Here is a 22,944-nt window from a genome sequence, read left to right on the forward strand (position 1 = left end):
GAACACCCTCAACCAGCAGTTCTGCTGATCTTTGATCTAGTTTATGTTCTGATACAACACTGTTCCCGCCTTTTAAATTTTTCTTTCTTTCTTTCTTTTCTTTTTTCTTTCTTTCTTTCCTTTTCTCTTTCTTTTTTCCTCTCTTCCTTCCTTCTTTCTTTCTTTGTTGTGGTTGTTATTTATTTTTTGAGACAGGGTCTTGCCCTGTAGTCCAGACTGGCTTGAACCATGTATCCCAGTAGCCCACGTCTGGCTTCAAACTTGTGATCTTCTGTTTCAGCCTTCCTGTGCTTAGATTACAGGCACATTGTTCCCATTTTTAGAACTTCCTTTCTAGAAAATACATTTTAATATAATTTTTATCCGTATTCCAAGTAGAAGATGCCCAGATTTGGCCTTTTCTTTGAGTATAACAACGAAACTCAGAGCTCATGAGACTGCAGCTATCGTGTGTTAATAGCCATCGGTCTCTTGCTGACTTGGTCCCAAACCTCTGGCCCCTGACAGGACTCTGTGTAAAGGCGATAATTCTACTCACTTTCAGGCAGACCAGAGCCAAGTATGCCCACACTTCAGCATTGCAGTTGTTCAGTGCATTGGCTTCAGAGAGCGCATCCTCAGCTTCCGTGAGCTCATCCAGCTTGAGAGAAAAAGCAGCAAATAAGTAAAGTGAAGTGGTTTTCACTGAAGGCAGACGTAGCTGAAACCACTACATAGCGAGTATGTGCAAGTAATACGCCCATTCATTATCTATACTGTCAACTTTTTCTATCGTTAGCATCAGAACATTATTCTGACAAAATTTTCTGTGGTGACGAAGTATATGAACCAATTAAAATTAGAACTTTGCTGACTAAAAAGCTAGTTAGTAGGATCTGGAGCCCTGCCTGGTGGGTTATTTATGCCCTTTCTCCCTCTTTGTCCCTCTCCAGTAGTCCCATCGGAGCATCTGGGCCAGGGCCGGAGGTCACTGTCATCAGTCAATCATTTCCCTGTGTACAGATACATTTTCAGTTTTTTCTTTACAGTGTGCATCTCTTTCTTAAGGCTAAAATCTAACTGACCTGTCGAAATATTGCTGTTCAGAAAACTTCCTTTCCTCTAATATCAGCTTGCTTTGGAAAAAACTTCTGAAGGGCATCAATACATCCTAAAATCTTGAGCTCACTTTGTAAAACCCAAAGGCCACCTGAAGAAAGAAGGCTTTCTAAAAGACAGGCTCAGAGAAGCAGCAGCTCTACAGTGCAATGCCATACCTGGATCAATTTGTTTTTAATTGAGTAGATTCTTTATTTTCTATATTGTCTTTTTCTTATAGGTAACATCACACAAAAGAGTCTAAACCAAATAACATTAATTTTTTTTTTTTTTTTTTTTTTGTCTTTTTCCTTTTTATCGGTACCAGGGATCGAACTCACGACTGCCTGCTTGCAAGGCAGGCGCTTATGCCGCTGAGCTAAACCTCCAGCCCAATAACATTAATTTTTATGTATTATTATTTTTGATACCAGGAATTGAACTCAGGCTCTTGTGCTTGTCAGATAGGTACTGTGCTGTTGAAAAACATTGCCAGCCCAACATTAATTTTTTAAAAATGTATCTTCCTGGTTCTGGTTTTTATAGGATTTTACTCAGTTTGATTTGGTTTTGAGACAGGATCTTACTATACTTCAAACTAGCTTTGAACTTGCTATATAGCTACATTGGCCAGGTATCCAGGGCAATCCTCCTGCCTTAGTTTCCTAAGTGCTGGGATCACAGTTTGCACCACCATGCCAAGATAAGGATTTTCAAAGGACATTTTGTTTTCCTAGTTTAGAAGGGTCTTTGGAGGGTCTGGGAATATAACTCAGGGGCACAGCACCTACCTGGCAAGCACAAGATCCTGGACTCTATTCCTGGTACCAAAAAAAGAACAGCTTTGAAGACTGCCTTTTCACTAGTGCAGAACACACCCACTGCCATCCCACTGTCATCACAAACTCCCAGTGTGCTTGGAAGATCAAGGAACCAAAGTCACTTGTGTGCACAGGCCTGGCCTCAAGGCTTCATTCACTTACCCGGTAACAGGCGATTCCCAGTCCCAACCAGGTAAGGCAGGAAGGAGATCTCTTACAGGCCCGCAGGTAGATTTTCTTTGCCTTTTCATACTATAAAAAGAAAAAGCTACTGTTCTAGAAGCTTCAAACATTATTACTATGAAAATCATGCTAGTTTCATTTCAGAACAACTTAAGTGACCCCTATGGATTGCAATTTTACATCTAGTTTAAGGGAGCTATTGCAAGATTGGGGAGAGGAGATAAACAGACCCCATGAAAGGGAAGATCTCATCTGGAAGCAGTTCCAAAGACACATACAGTCTCTGTAAATCTTGAGGTAAGGGATTACACTGAAAGTTCTGGGCAACCACTGTGATTATCTGAGCTCCTCCTGGACCTCATGGAATTCCCTTTCACTTGACAGTGACATCATGTGGTGAGATGATGGACACTGAATGCCTGGACTGAAGTATTCTTGACATAGCTTCATCATTCTGAGAGTCTGTTCCTTTATCACACATGGTCTTAAAGGCTACTCAGAGGTTTAGGGGCTGAAGCGGTGGGCCCGCCTCCGAGCCCAGGAGTTGGAGGCCGTCTTAGGCAAAAGACAGTAGTGAGACTCTTGTCTCCTTTTATTCATTTCTTTTGAGACAAGATTGCACTATGTGCCCAGCTGGCCTCCAAACCCCAGGCTCCAGTGATCTTCCTTCTAAGTGCTGGGACTACAAATGTAAGGCACTCAGCAAGACCTTGTCTCTCTCTCTCTTTTTAACTTTCAAAAGTATCCCTAAAAGGATCATTTCTTGTCTTATATTTGGTTTTCCAGTATGACAGAAAGAGCACCTGAAGCTGGGCCTCAGCAAACGGCCTAAGCACTGCCTGCCTGGTGACTGTGGAGGCCAGCGAGTGCTGTGGAGCTGCAGCTTGCCATACCAGGAAGACAATCTTTCCTGACCTTTAGTAGAATGCTGATCATTATTATAGTGGAGTGATGGGTCTAATTTTTTTGTTCATTTTGTAGCTATTTCCTAAAATATGGAAGTGGTATGGACAGGCCAGAGGGCCCTGAGCATTGGGGTTGGCCTCAGTTCTGTTAAATACAACTATGCCAAGAAGGAAGTTTGGAGAAGTCTTTTTTCTTTCTTTCTTTTTTTCTTTCTTTCTTTCTTTCTTTTTTTTTTTTTTTTGAGAAGTCTTTTTGGAGCTCATGATGCTCTCTGCTAATCAAGATGAGAAAAAAATTAAAATTAAGATGAGAATGTTTCTAGTACTGCAAATAGTAAATTCCATTGCTGCTAATAAAATTAATTTTAGCTAAAGTAACATTTATTGAGTCTTAATAACTTTTCAGTAGTGTAATGATCAACACTATGAACTTGGGTTTTACAGTGCTGGGTCTGTATCCAGCTTCCATTAGTTACTGGTTATCTGATATTGGATAAGTCATTCTAGTTTGGATGTAAACATGTCATTACCGTGTTACTATTTTTTGTATGGATGTAAATGCTTGACTATCATCAGGTCCCGGGCCAGGGCCCGACTTATGTGGTTCTTGCCAGTCTCTCTTCCTTACCTCTTTCTCTTCCAGATAAATGAGCCCGAGGCGCAGCAAGATGAAGTGCATCTCAGAAGCATCCACTACGAAACTAACGGTTCGCTCATAGCATGCCTTGGCCTCAGTGTGGTTTCCACTCAGAAAACAGAGATGGCCCTTCAGGCCCCAGACATCAGGATTCTGAGAAAACACAGAACAATGAGTACATGAAATGATGAGCTTTTAAAAGTAGGTTAAAGGCTTCATTTACCACTACATTTAGATTAGGAAGTTTCCTTTTTCTTTTTCTTTTTTTTTTTTGTCTTTTTCATTTTTATCAGTACCAAGGATCGAACTCATGACCGCCTGCTTGCAAGGCAGGTGCTTATGCCGCTGAGCTAAATCCCCAGCCCCAGGAAATTTCCTTTTTCTAAGAGCACTCAGAAAGAGGGTCATTCAGTCGCACTGGGAATATTTTTCTATGTCTGCTTTCTTTCTTAATTCTTCTTCTTTCTTTCTTTTTTTTTTTTTTTTTTTTTTTTTTGGTCTTTCTGAGCCAGGGTTTTGCTGTGCAGTTCAGGCTGGCCTTGAATTCACTGCCCCAGGATGGCCTCAAACTTGCAGCAATCCTCCAGCCTCAGCCTCCCACACACCTGACTCTCATTTCTTTCTTGCATTCTTCAAAGTCATTTTGTCTTTGAGGTGAATGTCAAGAAAAACACTCAAATATAACCATGACAATACTCCATGGCATTACATGACAATAACCATGACATTACTTAATACAAGGAGAAAAGGGAAGTCTAGAAAACTTGATTTTGATGAATAGTATCTGCTAAAGATGTATCCTGATCCTTTTCTCTGCCTTTTGCAAAACTCATGATTACTTAAGGAAAAAAAATGAGGGGAACAGATAGATGACTTAACAGATGACCCCCGCTCCTGGTTATCAGAAATCAACTTGTAATGTAGCACCACAACTTTTTTCTGTTTTTGAGATGGGGTCTCACTATGCTGCCCAGGTTGGCCTCAAACTCCTGGGTTCAGTTCATCTTCTTGCCTCAGCTTCCCGGTAACTACTTGGGGTTAGAGCCGCCTGCCTCTTCATCCACATGGCACCACTACTTTTAGGAAGGCCTACTTTCCCATCTTCCACTCAGGAGGCTCTAGTGAGAGCTGTTACCAGGTAGTCCATCTGGGCTGCTTGCTGAAGGTATTCCTCCGCCTTGGCAAAGTCCTTCTTGAGAAGGTGAGTCTGGGCCAGAACCAAGAAATACTCACAGCTGGGTCCTCCTTGAGGGCACAACAGCTCGTGCGCAAGCACTCGGTGCACATACTGCGAGGGAACAGAGCGAAAGGAGCACGTAAGTGGCGGCCCTGCGTTCACCCCCCAGCTTTCATGGTGGAAGGATTCTGTCTGTAACAATAAATAACAAGAAATATCTTACAGAATGAAAGTGCTACCCTCAGCACCGAAGGCTCGGCTGACTTACATTCCGTACTTCGTGTCCTGTCACCAGGCATTCACTTAGTCACCCCACGGGAACATTTCCACGTGAACAAAACGCAACACAGTCCTGGGCCTGCTGCTATTGTGCTCAGTGAGTCTCACATTGTGTTTACGGTGCAGTGACAAAGGCACTTCATCAGCCACCCCATTTTGCACCCCACTTGCACATGAATATTTGCAGATGACTGTCACTGTAAAAACTCTTAGGCTCAGAATCTTAGAAACATAAATGCGTGTTTCTGCCATACCTCCAAACACTTATGCTTACAGTTTTGCTTTGGGGGATATTCTTTGCTTTGTACACTTTAAAAGGCCTGTAAATTAGACAGAGTTGGATGTACTTGCTAGTCTGTTCCGGTCTCAGCCTATGACGTAGAAACCTTTTAGGAAAATACTGGGGGCAGTGACTGCAGTGGCTCTCTCCCTGCCTTTGGGCTCTCTGACCTAACAGATGATGACCTGCATGACTGCAAGGAGCACCTGTTGCTACTGGGAAGGGTCAGAGTGTACAGGTCCTGCTTAATGTGGCGCAATCCCACCCAGATCCTCAGTCTTGCATTTTTCTGAGCTTGCCTGCCTTCAAGGGGCACTTGTGCTCTGCAGGATCAGGGCCAACTCCTTTAGCTCCTGGACTTCACTGTCTCTCCTGCATGCTCAAGGACATGTGTCTGTTTCCCACACTGTAGACAGACCCATAGGACATTCTTCTCTGGGAGCAGCATACAGATGCCCAGCTGCTCCACCTGTGACTGCATGGGTAAGTCAGATGTGGGACCAGTGACATTCTCCAGCCCAGTTTTTTTTCCCCTTAAGTACCGAGGACTGAACCAAGGGTCTTTGTACTAAGCTATATCGCTAGCCTTTTTATTTTTATTTTGAGACATGGTCTTCTTACCAGGTGGCTGTTTCCCAGGCTGAGCTTGAACTTGTGATCCTCCTGACTCAGCCTCCCAGAGTGCTAAGATTATAGGCTTGTGCCACCATGCTTGGCTGCAGCACTGTCCTAACAATAAAATTAATGTAAGCCCCCCATCTGTTTTCAACTGCTCATACCTGGAAGGGAAGGAGGATATGATCTGGCTTATGAACAACGTTCAGATGATATAAGTTCCCATAAGAAAGTGGTATCAGGATGCATAGGACTTGAGTCTGACTTTGCTTTGTGGGTATTCTATATGGAGGAGACCTGCAGTGATATCTGCTGATGCTGTCTGCAGAGCAATTCATATCTGGATATTTTCATTAGGTTTAAAATGTACTTTTAAAGGTATGTGTAAAGAGCTAGAGTGCAGCTCAGGAAAAGGGTTTGCTTAGCATGCACAAGGCCCTGGATTCAACCTCCAGCATTAAAAAGCATATTTGATTTTTGTATCACAGATGTTTAAGATTGCAGAGATACTACTATCACTAAAGTATTTCCATTTACTCTGCTTTCCCAAATATTCTGACCTGCACAGCATTGACTTTCATCAAGAAGCGAATGGTCTCCATGAAGATGCTGTGAGGAGTTTGGGAGACGCCAAGATGTGGGGCAGCATGTGGAAAAGGTGCCGGATCTTGACATTTTGATGCCTCTGAAAATATTATATTAAAAGGATAGAAAATCAGATGTAAAGGAAAAAATGTCAGAAGCTCAGACATGCTAATGTATCCAACAGAGTATTCTGATATAAAATGTGATAAGATCATAATGTGGAAAACAGGAGTCTCCAGCACTGCTCCCCCAAACAGAACTCCAGAGGTCTTAATAAATCTGCTGGTGGAGCCAAAGATAAGTCCCAACCAAATGGAAAACTTCTAAATGTATTCAGATCCCTTGACTATGAAACACAATTGGTATTCTTCAAATGAAGACTCATTAAGGAAGTGACAGGTGTTTTGTTGGGTACCTCTATGAATTAAACATAAAATGCTTGCTTACTGAAAGAGTTACAATAAATTTATTGACTGAGTTTGGAATTTTGGAGCAAACTGGAAAGAACATAGTCAATACGAATTCAAACAAGTTAGGATTTCCACTTTTATAATCTGAATTTTATCTTTGTCTAGTTTACTTTTGCCCCTCTTTCAAGAGGGAATCTTGATATCTACTCACCTTTTTTGGCTGGTAACTCCTTGAAACCCATGCTGGATAGTTTGGGTCCAATACTTATATCTTGATATTGTCCAGTCATTAAGGGTTCTTGTGACTCAGACTGCAGTTTGGGAGAATCTTCAGGAACTTCTTCTACAGTGGAAAACACAGCTCCAGGTCCTAAACAGACAAAATTTTGATAGAGAAAGTTTTTCTTACCTTGGATATTAAGATTTGCAAAGCACCAGAAAAATTCCCCAAATACTGCAAGCAGAACAGACTTATTTGATAGCCTTAAAAAATTAGACTCCTCAAAATAAAAGATCAATCAAAAAATGGGAAACTGAAATAATAGATACTTCTCAGAAGAAGAAACAAAAAATGGCTAATAAGTACATGGAAAAATATTCAACATGTCCGGTCAGTAGAGAAATGCAGATTAAGAGGTGGGCCAGTGGCGCAATGGATAACGCGTCTGACTACGGATCGGAAGATTCGAGAAATGCAGATTAACACTGAGATTCCATCTTACTCTGGAAAGAATGAACATCATCAAGAAATCAAATAATAACAAATTCTGGCAAGGCTGTGGGGAAAAGTAACCCTCCTACATTGTTGGTAGGAATGTAAACTAGTGAAGCCATTATAGAAATCAATATGGAGAGTCCTCAAAAAACTAAAACTAGAAATTCCATATAACCTAGCTCTCTTCCTTCTAGGTATCTTCCCAAAAGAGTTAAAGGCATCGTATTGCAGTGATGCACGTTTATGTATCATGTTTATAGCTGCACAATTCACAATAGCTAAATCTTGGGAACAGCCTATATGTCTATCAAGAGATGACTGGATAAAGAAAATGTGGTACTGATACATGATAAAGTACTACTCTGCCACGAAGGATAAACTTGAGTTGTTTGTGAGACCAACGATAGTTTTAGTTATTGCTACTTTATTTCTCTCTTTGGCCTAAATGTATTTTTTATTAATTAGTTTGTTTTACATAATGATCACAGTATGGGGAACTGATACATAATACATCTTAATTGTTTGAGATCATAATGTTACCCTGAGACCATAATATTAAGTGAAGTAAATCAAACACACAAGTTTAACTATCACACACTTCTCTTATACAAGAAAGCCAATATATAAAGTACAAAATAAAAGACGAACAATACAGAAAAGAAGAGAAAAAGTTATTGTAATCCAGCATGGCCAATGTATCAAAAAGTGTACCTTGCTAGGGATATAGCTCAGCAGCACAGTAGCAAGCGCATGGTCATGAGTTCAATCCCCAGTAGCAAAGGAAAAAAGTGTACCTTGATTCAATATAATTGTTTCTGTGTTTTGGGTCTGTTAGTCTTGCTGTGTATCTGTTTATGACAATTAACTTGATAAATATTTAAATAAATAAATCTGATGCTGGCAAAAATAAGTACATGTACCAACTCCCCACAATGAATGTAATCATTATGTACTGCAAACGTGTACCAAGAAAAATTAAAATTAAAAAAGAAAATGTATTTATATACAATGAAGTACTACAAGTCATTTATAGGAAAATAGATGCATCCTGAGACAATAATGTTAAGTGAAATCAATCAGAGGCACAAGCTTAAACATCTCATGGTTTCTCTCATAGGAGAAATCCAAGTATAAACAAAGAGCAAAATAAAATACAATAATAAGAAAAATGGAGATAGATGTTTTGCAATTTGAAGAAGAACAAGAGATAGGGGGAGAGGGAAAGGGAATTAAAGAACCAATGAAGATGTATAATGTACATGTACCAACTCTCCATGCTGTAATCATTATGTACTACAAACATGTACTGATAAAAAAAGTTAGGCCAAAGCGAAATAACTAAAACTAAAGTTAAATAATAACTAAAACATAGTTAAATAATATACTACTGTGATAGCAATGGAATCTACGAACAATTTTAAATTATTTTAAACAGAGTCTCATTGGGGAAAATGTTAAAACTTTAACAACACAGATGATGATCTGAGAAAATGGATAAACTTTCTACAAGCTTAAGTTGGCTAGCTTACTAATATAAAATCATTAATTATCCCTAAATTAACCTGTAATTTAAATATAGTCCAAATAAAAATTTCTGCTATATTTGAACATATACTTGATAAATATACTATAAAATCTTTATGGAAGAATAATGGCCCATGAGTAGCTGAGAAAGCTACAAAACAAAAAGTAATTAGGTGGGGAACCAGATATTAAGGCATACTCTAAAATCAAAACAGTAAAAGAGTATATATGTCACACTCTTTTTTTATATTTATATAACTATAGCAGAATGAAGAGTTCAAAGTTTAAGTTCTATACCTTCAATCAAAAAGGAAATAACGGTTGTTCAGTAATTAATGTTGAGAACACTATGTCTAGAGAGAAAAAAAACTGGACTTCAGCCTACTATCGTATCCGAAAATAGAGTCCCTCTAGACTAAAGAGCTAAATGTGAAACTATTATACAGTTACTTGAAGAGAAAAGAACTACTCAAACAAAATCTCAGAGGTAAAAACTATAAAAGATATAAAATTAAATGACAAAATCAGCTAACTAGACCTAGGTGACATCTACAAACCATTTTACCCATCAAGAATGGAGTACGTCTCCACGTGTGTACAGAATGTTTGCTAAGACCACATGCTGAGCCATGAAGCAAGTTTCAATAATTTTAAAATGTTCAAAGTATATTTCCTAACCACAATAACATTAAATTAGAAACATAAAACAAAGATATCTAGGGGGAAAAAAACCCCAAATATTTAGAAAATTAAAATCACTTTGGTAAATAACCCATTTAATCCCTAGATAATTTACCCAAGAGAAATGAAAGCATATCCACGTACAAACTTATAGACTGATGTCCAGGGTGGCTATATTTCAATAATCTCCCTCCACAAAACCCAAATATCCAAGAATAGGTGAATAAACAAATTGTGTTATATCTATTCAAGTGGATGCAGCATAACAATAAAAAGGGATCAGTGACATAAGCAATAGTATAGGTGAATCTATGCTCAATGAAAAAAGGCAAGCAAGGGCTGGAGATTTAGCTCGGCCGTATAAGCACCTGCCTTGGTGGTCATGAGTTTGATCCCCGGTACCGATTAAAAAAACAAAAGTATATGCTGTGTAATTCTATTCTAGAAATTCTAAAAAGCACTAGAAATGGCAAATTCATCTTTAGTGACAGCAGATTAGTGGTCATCTTGAAAAGCGAACAAGACAAAGACAGAACTGGGCCCAGGGAAGTATTCGTTATCTTTTTTTTGGTTTGTTTTTTTTTTTTTTTTTTGAAGGTAGTAAAATACCCCAGAACAAAGCCAATTGAGACAATGCGGGGAAATTGGTACAGAACTTCAGAGCAGGATACCAGGATAACAGTAATAGGCACCGTAGTATATCTCGTTATCTTCACAATAGTTGTCCATTCAATCATGTATAGCGAAATCAAAACAGAACATTATAAAACCAATCAAAAGAGAATACTGAATAGAGCAAAACACTTAATCAGAACAAAGCAAAACAGTGAAAACAACATTTCATTCAAACAGAAAAAAGAAGGAAATCCCCCATATTCGCTATATTGCATAGGTCATCCTCCCAAGAGATGCTCAGACCTCTGGCTCCCAGTTGCTAATGGGGTGGGAGAGGGAGGATGGGATGTTTGATTCTCAGCTTGCGTAGGCAGGCTCATGGGAGACGCTGGCTGGTTTTCTTCCTGGTTCGCACCAGGGCCGCTTACCAGGAAGGGAGTTCAGTATTCATTATCTTTTTTTTTTTTTTTTTTTTTTTTGTCTTTTTCCTTTTTATCGGTACCAGGATCGAACTCACGACTGCCTGCTTGCAAGGCAGGCGCTTATGCCGCTGAGCTAAACCTCCAACCCCAGTATTTGTTATCTTAACTGTGATGTTTTCATGAATGGGTCCATGTGTCAAAATGTATTAAATTAAATACTGAAGTAGGTGCAGCTCATACCTCAAACTTTAAAATGCATGCACACAGTAATAATGCACATATGCAAGAAGCACACTAAAAAAGCACACATATTACATATATGCAAATGAGTGATTTCCTAAAGTAGAGGAAAAAAGAATGCCAATGAAAAACAGATAAGAAGGTGTGCATAAACAAACAATAAATTTAAGAATTATGAGGCAGAACTTATCCAAGGAGAGGGGAAAAGAAAATCATTCTAGAATGGTATCCCTTTTTAAGGTATACTAAAGAGGATGGTAAATTCTATAATTGTCAAATAACAACATCAACTGAAGTTTCAGATCACTAATCTTCTGAATAAAGAAATGTTTATTTATTTATTTAGTCTTTTTGAGACAGGGCCTCACTATGCAGTTCAGGCTGGCCTTGAATTCACTTTGTAGTCCAGGCTGGTCTCAAACTCACCTCAACCTCCTGAGTGCTGGGATTACAGGTGTGAGCCACCCCGCATGGTTTAAGGAAATACTTAGAAGTCTGCCATGATATTCCCAAAATAACTGTAGTGCTCATGCATTTAATAAATATTTACTTAGTGCCTACTTTGTGCCAGGTCCTACTCAAAAGGCCAGTAAGTTTCCCAACAGACACCCACCATCTGCACTCCCCGTTTCTACCTTGTGGGGCTTCCATCTTGAGGATCGTGACCGAAGGATCCTTCATGCTTCCCCGGGTGGTTGAATTAGGTTCTATTTTCTTTCCTTCTTCAGTGTCCTCGATGGTACCAATGCTCTTTTGCTTTGTTAACTGTGCTTGAAACATTTGTGCCTGAAGCTGTTTAGAGGCCTCATGAAACGCCATTTCCATTCGAATATCATTGTTTTGAATTTCATAGTATAAACCTGAGGAAAGAAAAACATCGAAAGACATATGACCAGTATTCTATGCTCATATAATGAATTTTTGTAGCATTTCATTATTTTCCCCAAAATTGAAGAAACCACATTATCAACCATTGAAGAGTAGAAAAGTCTTTTTTGTCTGTCTGTTTGTTTTGAGATAGGGTCTCACTAGGTAGCCCGGGCTGGCCTTGAACGCATCACAATCCTCTTTCCTCATCCTCCCAAATACAGGAGAAGGGACAGCCTTATAATGGAAAACACTGCTTTGGTATCACAGGAAAGTAACATACCCAGTAGAGTCCAGGCTACAACATTGGCTGGATCCAAGCAAGTGGCATCCTCAAAGAAAATTTCTGCTTGCTCGTAATTCTCCATCAAGACAGCGAGCACACCACACAGCAACAGGCTGAGAAGAGACAGCTAACATGGTTAACAGCATGGGCCTGTGCCATATTCACGGAAGCAGGATAATTTCATGTAGAAATTTATCTGCTTCTACAGAGTCTAATCTCCCTTCTGCCTCTACCTGTGGATATGATTCTCATTCAAAGACAGAGCTTTCCGAAAACACTCTTGTGCTTTGATGTTGTCTTCAGTTAGGAGGCAAAAAGCACCATAATCCAGCCAGTGCTCCAGGTTCTGGGGCTCACGGACCAACCTCTAGGCACACAAAACACCAGGAGGGCCAAGGTTACTGCAGCTCTGCGTCCAGCTTTTTGCACATGTAACATCACACAGCAGGCCCTAGACAGATACTCTGAGTTCCATGAAAGCAAGAGGCCAGGACTTCTTTTTGCTTACCCTGAAATCCCACAAGCCTAGCACAATTTCCAGTTTTTAGAAAGTGGCCAGACTTTCAAACATAATTTAAAAAGAGCCATTTCTTTTCAATATGTGGTCACTCATAATTCATTCCATACTTTGACAGCCTAAAATTTCACTTTGTGTCTCAGCAGGTACATATAATAATTTCTAAATGGCAATTATGAGTTTATCTACAACCTGGGGTGGGAGGAAGGAGCTCTTCGTAAGTGAAAACTACAAATATTGGGTAAAGAAATTAAAGAAGACATAAAAGAATAGAAAGACACTTCATCATCATGATTTAATATTGTTAAGATGTCAATACTACTGAAAGCAATCTACATGTACAGTAAATCCACATAAGAGCCCAATAAAAATCCTTACAAACACAGGTTTACCATACATTCCAGAAATTTCATTCTTTGATATATAACCTAAATAACTAAAAATAGGTATGGGGCTGGGGATTTAGCTCAGTGGCATAAGCGCCTGCCTTGCAAGCAGGCAGTCGTGAGTTCAATCCCAGTACCGATAAAAAGAAAAAAGACAAAAAAAATAGGTAGTGCAAAAATGCTTATGCACCGTTTTTTTAAACTTATTTTCAAATTTTATTTTTTGTTAGTACATTTTTGTAGCACGTAATGATTACCTTCCTCACAGGGGGCCAGCACACATACATTACACATACAGATGCTGTTTTTTGAGGGCTCTTTATAACCTAGATGCAATTCTTTTATCAGGTATGTCTTACAAATATTTTCTTCTATGTTTTTCTTTCTCTGTCATTTATGGGGCACAAGTTTTTTTGTTTTTTTTGTTTTTTGTTTTTTGTTTTTGTCTTTTTCCTTTTTATCGGTACCAGGGATCGAACTCACAACTGCCTGCTTGCAAGGCAGGCGCTTATGCCGCTGAGCTAAATCCCCAGCCTCTTGAGTTTTAATTTTTTAAATTTGTTTTATTTTGATGAAGTTCTATTTAGCACGTTTTTCTTTGGCCTTTGTTCTCCTAAGAACTCTAACTCTAGGTCAAGAAAATATTCTCCCATATTTCTTCTCAAAGTTTTATAGCTTCATGTTTTACATTTAGATTTATTATCCATTTGGAGTTGATTTTTGTAAAATGTGTAAGGTTAGGTTAAGGCTCATTTATTTTGCATATATAAGACTCACTATTCTACACAATTTGTTGGAAAGACGATATATCTTGTCACCTCTAAATTTTTTTAAAATTATTGTTATTATTATTATTATTTTGGTACCAGGGATTGAACTCAGGACCTCGTGCTTACCAGGCAGGCACCCCCCACCACTAAATTTCTTGTATACCTTTATCAAAAGGCAAATGACCTCAGTTGTATGGCCTATTTTTGAACTGTGTTCTACTGACATCTGTACTTATGTATGTATTATTTCATCAATCAAGTTTGATTTTCAATAATCAAAATTACTATTCATTGTACTTATATTTCACAAATAATAGGAAAAACAAGCCCTGAGAAGATGTTTACCTCTTCATAGTACACTGCTGCCATGTCAAAGTTCTCATTGACTTCTGCTTCAAAGGCAAAGAGCCGAAGCTGTTCATTGCTACTAGGGATGGTTACAGTGGAGCCTTGGATGTCATCCAGCATGATCTTGTCAATGACAAAGCCATAAGCAAACAAAACGAAGAAATTACTAAGAGACAGGTTTGTGAAAATAAACCAAATATGCAATCAGTCAAACATCGAAGATGATACAGAAGTTTCTTACAACCTTGGTGTTAAAGTAAGACAATCAGAGAGAACCAAGAGACAAGTATCAAGGGTAAAACAGAAGCTCAGATATTTGAATAACAAAAATCTGAGCTCATGGAAGTGAATAAAAATTGTAAACACAGAAACAACTCTCCAACTTGAAAGCAGCCTGAGTCCCTCTATAAGTTGTCTCTGACCCCAAACAGCTTCCACCACGTTCTCCCAAGTATAGGACAAATACTACTATTTTTCAGGTGCTGTGACTTGAAAAAGTTGGGAACACCTGGATATTTATTTATTTTTCAGTTTTTTGTTTTTTTTTTTTTTTAGTCTTTTGTATAGTTCAGGCTGGCCTTGAACTCACTCCGTAGCCCAGGTTGGCCTCAAACTGAAATCATGTCTCAGCTTCAGGTGCTAGGATTACTGACACCTCACCCAGTTTACAGTCTTTAAACATGGAGAAAATGAGAAACTAAAAATGAAACCTTGAAATCTAAATTTATACCTTCAGTGAGGCATCCAGATTGATCCTACAAAAAGATATATTTTATAAAAAAAAAACCCGAAGAGTATGAGGAAAACCAAAAAAAGATATATACCCAGATTGGAAAAGTCTGGTGTAATCAATAATCTCCTGAATCAGGTGTGATCTGTCAGGAAGACTTGATATTCTTTAACTAAAAATAAAGAACTGGGTATCAGGGCGCACACCTGTAATCCCAGGATCAGGAGGACTAGCTGTGAGTTGGAGGCCTGCATGGGCTACATAAGTGAGTTCAAGGCCAGCTCTGCACTATATAGCGAGACTCTGCCTCAAAAGGAAAGGAAGGAAGGAAGAAAGAAAAGAAAGAGAGAGAAAGAAAGATGATTGAGTGTGATCAATAGTACAAGTATGTACTAATAACATTTTTAAATAAAAATGATACCAGACAGTTGCTAACAATGGGGACAGTAAAGTCAAATTTGAGATGAGCCAGAGTGCTGCTAAGTGACTAATGCCTTTGTTTGTTTTTTTTTTAGTTTTGATGACGATGACTCCTAAGTGCCTCTGGCAACAGTTCTACCCCAATACCAGAAATTCTCTACCTCTATGTAATACCGCATTCCCTGAAAAACACATGCCAAATCTCCCACTATTTTGTCATGTAGTGCATGTAAAACAGCTCTCTGACTTTATTTCCTTCACTCTCCAAAGCCCATGATTTCCCAAATGCATCAGCCTGGACCTGGTGATTACCTGCCCATACTACTCTCTCACGAGGATACCCAAGCCTCAGGCATCCTCATCTTGAAAACTCCCCAAGTAAAGCAATTGTACAGTCTGACTTCATTCCTGAACAGGTGAAGCTAACCGGTTCTAAGAAAGATTGGCTTAGACACAGAGACACCCAAGCCTGCACAGCCTCTGAGGCCTTCCTCCTAGCTGAAGACGTTTGGTACCCTCTCCATCCTCTGCGTCTTGGCCCTTGTTTAGCTGTGTTTTCCATAATGCAATGCCGTATCTACATTTTCTTCTCCAAGCTTTTCATTCAACCTTTATTCCCTTCATTTCAATAAAGACTTTACTTCACATTAGGCAAAAAACACTCAAAACCTTTTAACTCCACATCTAAGTTGTTTCTGCATCTGTGTGTCTCTTTGCTTTCTGTCTGGAAGCAAAAAGCACTGCCCACTTCTGTGCTTTAAGGCTCACCCTCGAGTCAGTTCTTTTTTCTGTGCTGTAGCCCAAGCTGGCTGCGGCTTATCTCCCCTCCTCTCCTTCCCAATGTTCAACTTCTCTCCAGCACACTGACCCCTAGCCCCAAACCCGTCGAAGTGCTCCAAGTTTTCCAACCCCAGAAAGGAAATTCCCAGAGTTTCAAGTTTCCATTTTTCTATTTTTTCTTCATCCAACTTGTTGAATCTATATTTATACATTTCCTAATCATATGTCTGCTTCTCACTGCATTCTAATTTGAGTCCTCCCACATTAGCCCAATGAAATTGCTGTGTAGAGATGAAAAATAACTTCCTTATTGCCAAACCCAATGAAAGCGTCACAGATTTTGTTTTTCTTGAATTCCCTAGGGGTATTTAATGTTGACATTTTTTCATACAATTCTCCCCTTGATTCCTGTAGCATTAATGTCTTTTGATTCTTTTGCCTTCTTAACAATTCCATTTGTCTCCTTCCTCTATTCTTCCACCCATCCATCCATCCCAGTGATGTTGGTGTTCCCTAGGGTTCTAACATCGGCTCACTTCTTTCCTTGTGTTTTTCTCAGGCAGCTTCATCTATGATTGTGGCTCCCCAAATCTCACCTCTAGCTCAGCTCTGTCTCCCCTGAGGAAAAACCCCACGGTGGCTAATGTCCAAATCTGATTCCATATCACCTGCACCCAGAAGTTTCACTCCATGTGCATTCCTTGTTCTGGTTAATGTTGGTATCACTAGCCTAGTTGTTGAACATTAAACTTAGGAACCCGTCTTTGTTATGCAGTAACAGCTGACATTAGTTTCACCATCTCTAATCTATCCTCCAATAAGACCACTGGACTGGGTTTCTTGTTTTGTTTTGTTTTGTTTTTGTCTTTTTCCTTTTTATCGGTACCAGGGATCGAACTCACGACTGCCTGCTTGCAAGGCAGGCGCTTATGCTGCTGAGCTAAATCCCCAGCCCCTGGACTGGGTTTTTTTAAACATAAAATGTAAACCCGATCATGATATTCCTCAGTGTAAAACAGTTCAATTTATTGCCCTCAAGTGCTAGTGAGAAAAGTCAGACATATAGCACACAGGGCCTCCTTCCCTCTCCCTCTTCATCTCTTGATTCTCCAGCCCCCACAACCTCAGCTCTGCTCCTGAACTCTCTGCAGGACCTGTACAGGCCAGCTTCTCCCAAGCTCCTCCTCCTCCGCAGTGCTCCCTGGGATTCACTGCTCTGAAACATTCACCTGGAGAAGAATTTCTTTTTTTTTTTTTTTTTTTGTCTTTTTCATTTTTATCGGTACCGGGGATCGAACTCACGACTGCCTGCTTGCAAGGCAGGTGCTTATGTTGCTAAGTTAAATCTCCAGCCTGAAAAAGAATTTCTACTCGTCTTTGAAGGCCCAGCTTACAGCACAGCTCCTCTGTGAGTCCTCTAAGAATCCCAGTGTAAAACTGGTCGCTTTTTCTTAGATAACCCTAACCTGCGCTCTAACAGCCATGTCCCTGTCATGCCTTTATCACATTCTATTACGATTTTTATTTTACGTCTGCCTCCTTCACTAGGCAAGGATTCTTCAGGATTGGAGACAGCAGCAATTTCCCAACCATGCTCAACTCTCAGTTGGTCTCCAAATCGAATCATTGATGTCGTTCGTGCCCAAGGCAGGCCTGTCCATTGAGCCCCCCAGTAATGGACACTCCTGCCCTCCTCTTCCAGGTCGTTGATGGGGTGGGAGGGACAACACGGAAGGAATAAACAGAGCGAACAGAGGCCTTGAGGAGGCCCAGCTGTCAGAGGCCACCAGGGTACAAAGACTAATTTTGCCACTGCTTTCAAATAAACCATAACTGAATGCATACAAAACAGCAGATGAAGGCAAGACAGGAGCTGCAAATACAGAAGCCAAGAGACCACCAGGAGGAATCCAACCAGCAGTCATAGGAAAAGCACATCTGAAGTGCCACTGTCATTTAGATAGAGCACATGAACACGTAATTTTTTCACTTTTATTGGTACATGTTTGCAATACATAATGACCACATTCTAGGTAAGGGATTGGTAAGTGTACATAACACATTTTAATCCTTTTCTTTATCTCCCCTCTTTTCATCCACTTTTATTTTTCCAGCCTCAGATTTACTTATCTTATAAAGTCTCACAAAGTTACTTATTATATATACAGATTGAAAACTAGATAAATAGCCAAAAAACCACATAAAACATGTAAGACTGAAAACTACTCATCATTTGTTTTTATCCTCTTGAATAAAAAATTCAGAATTGTGAAACCTTCACAGAACAAATAATGGTTTTTGTTTCCCAATTTCCAACACCTATCTTATCTTTTCTGAAAATTGCATCACATTTTTGCAAGTTACAAAATTAACTTTTATAGGAAATTGAAAGATCATAACCATGGTTCTCCGCAAATTAATCTTATACTTGAGGTAGTTCTTATTCATCTTTGTGTTTTCAGTGCCTAGCACGAGCAGATGCCTTGATAAAATTTTTTTTAAGTAAAAGAAAGAAAGTAGCAACTCAAGGGAGACCCTGATGCTCTACATAGAAAAATTAAAAGCTCTCAGTTCACCTACCTGGTTTAGGGCCACATGCATCTGGTCTACCAAGAACACATAAAGTTCACTGATAAATGTCTGTAGTTCCTCCTGACTTTCAAATGATGTTGTCTTCAGATATTTCTCTCTCACAATCTTTACCACAGCGTGCTGCAAGACATACCCATTTCCCTTCCATTAGTAACAGGACCAGCACCACGCTGAAGCACAGGTCAGGACCTTGGGTGTAAGGCTCATCAAAACCAGACAGTGATTAAGTTCTCCAGGTCTCTGATGTTCCCTCAAGCAACATGCTCTATGGGTTTCTTCCTTGATGCTGCCATCAAGGAAAAGGGTAGTACAGGATTCACACCCTGCAAAAAGAGTCAGATAGCTAAAGAAAACCCTCAATTATGTTGACACATTATGTCTGTCATAGTGACCACGTCCAGGGAGACAGCCCCGTCTGAAAGCCCAGAGAATGCAGTTCTGGTTCTAATGCTACCACTATACAATTGCATAAATTACTCTGCAGTCTGGTGCCTCTGTCTCCTCATCTGTTAAGTGAATATGTAGCTTTAGTACTATTATCTTATTTTAGAAGATAACTTAAAAGCCAAAAGGAGAAAACAGAAGCTTGCAATGCTTCATAGTACTCCTTATCCACCGTTTCAGTCATCCATGGTCCACTGCCATCTGAAAATATTATGTAGAAAATTTCAGAACTAAATAATAGCTATTTTAAGTTGTGTCCCACCCTGAGTAGCATGACAAAATCTCCCGCTGCCTGCTCCATCCACCACAGATGTGAACCACGCCGTCCAGCATTTCCAAGCTATACCACCCATTAACCACCTGCCAGTCACCTTGTTACCAGGATGACTGTCACGGTACCACAGTTCCTACTTCTAACAGTTTTTATTTTACTTAACAATGACTGCAAAGCATAAGAATAGTGAAGTAACAATTTGGATATTCGAAAGAGAAGACAAAGTACTTTCTTTAAATGAAAAAATGGGTTTCTCAAAGGTATGTATACCTATGTAGACATGTAGATACAGAAAAAAACAATGTATACATAGAGTTTCGTACAAACATAGTCTCAGGAGTCTACTGAGGGTTCTTAGAATATATAAAGCATAAACATAGCACATTGTTACAACCAGGCAGCTTCGTCACTCTTTTCCTCCCTAACTATTATTGCCAAGTTTTATCCTAAGCATTTTCCATGCATCATATTATTTTACTCTCATAATTATTCAGTGACATAATATTAATATTAGCCCTCCCTGTTAGGTCAAGAAATTGAGGCAGAGAGATAGCTATGTGCCCAATGTCACCGACTTAGTAAAGGCAAAACCAGGAATCAAACTGAAGGGTGACAATACTACCTACTGACAATACCCTCTTGTCTTTTGAGTTTTTCACTTGTTCCCCACTGTCTCCTTTATCCCTGTTTTCTTTTTCTTTTTTTTTTTTTTTTTTTTTTTTTGTCTTTTTCCTTTTTATCGGTACCGGGGATCGAACTCAAGACTGCCTGCTTGCAAGGCAGGTGCTTATGCCGCTGAGCTAAATCCCCAGCCCCTCTCCCTGTTTTCTAAAGAACAGGGCACACAGTTAATGCCCATAGAGAGGCAGAGTAGTACAGCAATTCTGGAGCCAGGTTGCCTGAATTTGAATCCCTGTCTTTGATCTTCACTGTCTAACCTTGGGCAAATTAAACAACTAATTTTGCATTTCCCCATCTGTAAAATGGGAAATGGAGAGCACCTATCTCATAAGGTTGTTATGATTATTAAATTAGTAAAATATGAAGCTTTTACAAATTTATCTGACATAGAAAACATTCAATAAATGATAGCCAGTACTATTACCTAAGAAATTATTATTAAGTAACTATTTCTCAAATCTTAATGATTCTGCATACTAGGTAGAAATAAAGATTTACAAAAGGGCTGGGGATTTAGCTCAGCAGTACAAGTGCCTGCCTGGCAAGCGCGAGGTTCTGAGTTTGATTCCTGGTACAAAAAAAAAAAAAAGAGAGATTTACAAAATCAGTAACAGGGGGCTAGGAATTTAGCTCAGCGGCATACGCGCCTGCCTTGCAAGCAGGCAGTCATGAGTTCGATCCCTGGTACTGATAAAAACGAAAAAGACAAAAAAAAAATCAATAACACAGTTTCTGCCTCCTACAGCAACATGAAAACTGATTCAAAATCTAGCCTGTGAAAATTAATCAAGTTAAATTTAATTTCTGACAAATTCACACTCAGAATGGATACTAAGCCAATCCAAAACTGCAGGAGTAGAGCTCTTATTAATAATCTGTCACAGAGAATGTAGCTGAAGATAATCAGAGGAAAAAAATGTTAAATGGATAGGTAGAAAAGGTGCTTCCTACAATCCCAGACAGTAATTAAATATATAAATGTCTTACCTTGAGTTGTTCTTTGAAAGCAAAGTATTTTCCAGAGCAATTAAGCTCATAGTTGAGCTGGCACTTCTGCTCCTCCAGGGTTTCGCTGTCTATGTCACACCCTAGTTTGGCCGCCTGTGTTCCAAACATCTTATGGTATTCATCTAGAATTGCTCTAGAAATGTTCTTGATCTGTGTGTGGTAGTCACTTACGGCCTAAAATAACACAAAGCATCTGAGAAAGAGGCCCCCAAGTGGTCAAGACTATGCAGAGGAAGTCTAAAAGTGAGTTAGGTTTAGGTTCAACAGCACTTTAGATAAAAACTGCCCTTTCCTTCCTAGCTCAGAAGCCACCAGCCACAGATTAAATACTGTAGGATGCTCACTGCACACTCCTGATCACAAATGGAACCCAGAATGAAAACAGTACAGCTTCGGGCGAGTTTTCACTCCTCCTGGAAGACAAACTGAAGGGTCCACGCCAACTTCAAATGTACGCCCTGGATTCTCAGCACCCACACTTCCACTGTGTCTCACACTTGCCTTCTGCGCCCCTCCCGTCCGACGGGTAAGAGGCGGCCTTGGAGGAATCATTTCCTTGACCCTGAATCAGAAAAAAACATATTTAAAATTTATAAAAATGTATTCTCTGCCAATTTGTTCTCTAGATCCACCTGGGTGGAGGAAACTGAGGCCGCCTCCCCGCTGCTCCCTCATGAAAACCCCAGCGCGTGATTAGTCCGGATCAGCTAATCAGGGAGCAGTCAGGGAGCAGCTACTCAGAGCACATCTAAGTGGAGTTTTCGCTCTTTGAGCCCCAGCTTTGCCTTTTCATCTTTTAAAAAATTGTCACTATGCACAAGTCACGGCTTGCCTAGGGGTTGGAAGACAATGAGTTTCGTGATTTGGGGGGCATTTAGTTAAGTCTCTAAAGATTCAGAAATCTGGGCATCAGCGAGTAAAAGCTTTTGTTCATTCTCCATCTAGGATAAGTATACTCTTGCTTATGGTTTGCAGAAGTACAACAATTACAACAATGTCAAATTTTAAGGTTAAGAACACATTCTGTTATCATCAAATTGCTGATGCAAAACTTTTACCTTCCATTTTGAGGAAACCTAGCCAAGAATCTGCCAGAAAAAGTTACTGCTCTTTTCCCTGAACTTTTAGGTTCTTTCTTTCCTTTTTCTGGCATTGAGAATTGAGCTCAGACAGGTGCTGAGCCGCTGAGCTACACCCCTGACCAGATTCTGCTAGAGTACACTGTCCTGCCCTCAAGTCCACAGGCAAACATACAAATTCAACTTTTTATAAAATTATATGCCCCTGTTCACAGTAATTTTAATATAATTTATTTTGATAGGTGATACATTTACATGATTCAAGATTTAAAAGTATAAAAAGGAAATTATCTCCTTTAACTTTGTTTCCTAAACTCCCAATTTTTACTCCAGAAAAAAATGTTCTATATTCTGCAGAAAATATATACAAAGTGCCTAACAAATATACTGAGTACCTCTTGTCCATTATATGGGTTTCTAGTTTTAAGCATAGAATATTAAGCAAAATAGACAAAAACTCTTCCCCTCGTGGAGCTTATATTCTAAAAGGGAAGGAAAGACAATAAATGAGATAAATAATTAAGACAAGTATGCTAGTAATATGTACCTCAGAGAAAAACAGCTCAGCAAGCCAGTGAATCTCAGTGGGGTTCGGA

At 39.5% G+C, this 22,944-nt stretch overlaps 1 protein-coding gene across 7 annotated transcripts in view; it reads right to left on the reverse strand.

Annotated features, from left to right (window-relative positions):
* The window catches only part of Cfap70 (cilia and flagella associated protein 70), a 66,515-nt gene that overhangs the window by 9,797 nt on the left and 33,774 nt on the right, over window positions 1-22,944 (reverse strand). For all 7 annotated transcript variants that reach the window (XM_023566669.2, XM_063239319.1, XM_023566670.2 and 4 more), the window contains 13 exons: window positions 21,771-21,831; window positions 21,249-21,443; window positions 18,851-18,982; window positions 14,338-14,463; window positions 12,553-12,686; window positions 12,317-12,432; window positions 11,802-12,026; window positions 7,181-7,339; window positions 6,535-6,659; window positions 4,759-4,911; window positions 3,615-3,776; window positions 2,061-2,150; window positions 539-640 (listed from right to left, as the gene is read on the reverse strand). In XM_023566669.2, coding sequence (XP_023422437.2) covers window positions 539-640; window positions 2,061-2,150; window positions 3,615-3,776; window positions 4,759-4,911; window positions 6,535-6,659; window positions 7,181-7,339; window positions 11,802-12,026; window positions 12,317-12,432; window positions 12,553-12,686; window positions 14,338-14,463; window positions 18,851-18,982; window positions 21,249-21,443; window positions 21,771-21,831 — 1,780 coding nt within the window. The remainder of the gene's footprint in view (window positions 1-538; window positions 641-2,060; window positions 2,151-3,614; window positions 3,777-4,758; window positions 4,912-6,534; window positions 6,660-7,180; window positions 7,340-11,801; window positions 12,027-12,316; window positions 12,433-12,552; window positions 12,687-14,337; window positions 14,464-18,850; window positions 18,983-21,248; window positions 21,444-21,770; window positions 21,832-22,944) is intronic.

Source organism: Cavia porcellus, unplaced genomic scaffold, assembly GCF_034190915.1.
Source record: "Cavia porcellus strain 051 isolate PalLab524CR breed Dunkin Hartley unplaced genomic scaffold, mCavPor4.1 scaffold_28, whole genome shotgun sequence".
Lineage (NCBI taxonomy): Eukaryota > Metazoa > Chordata > Mammalia > Rodentia > Caviidae > Cavia > Cavia porcellus.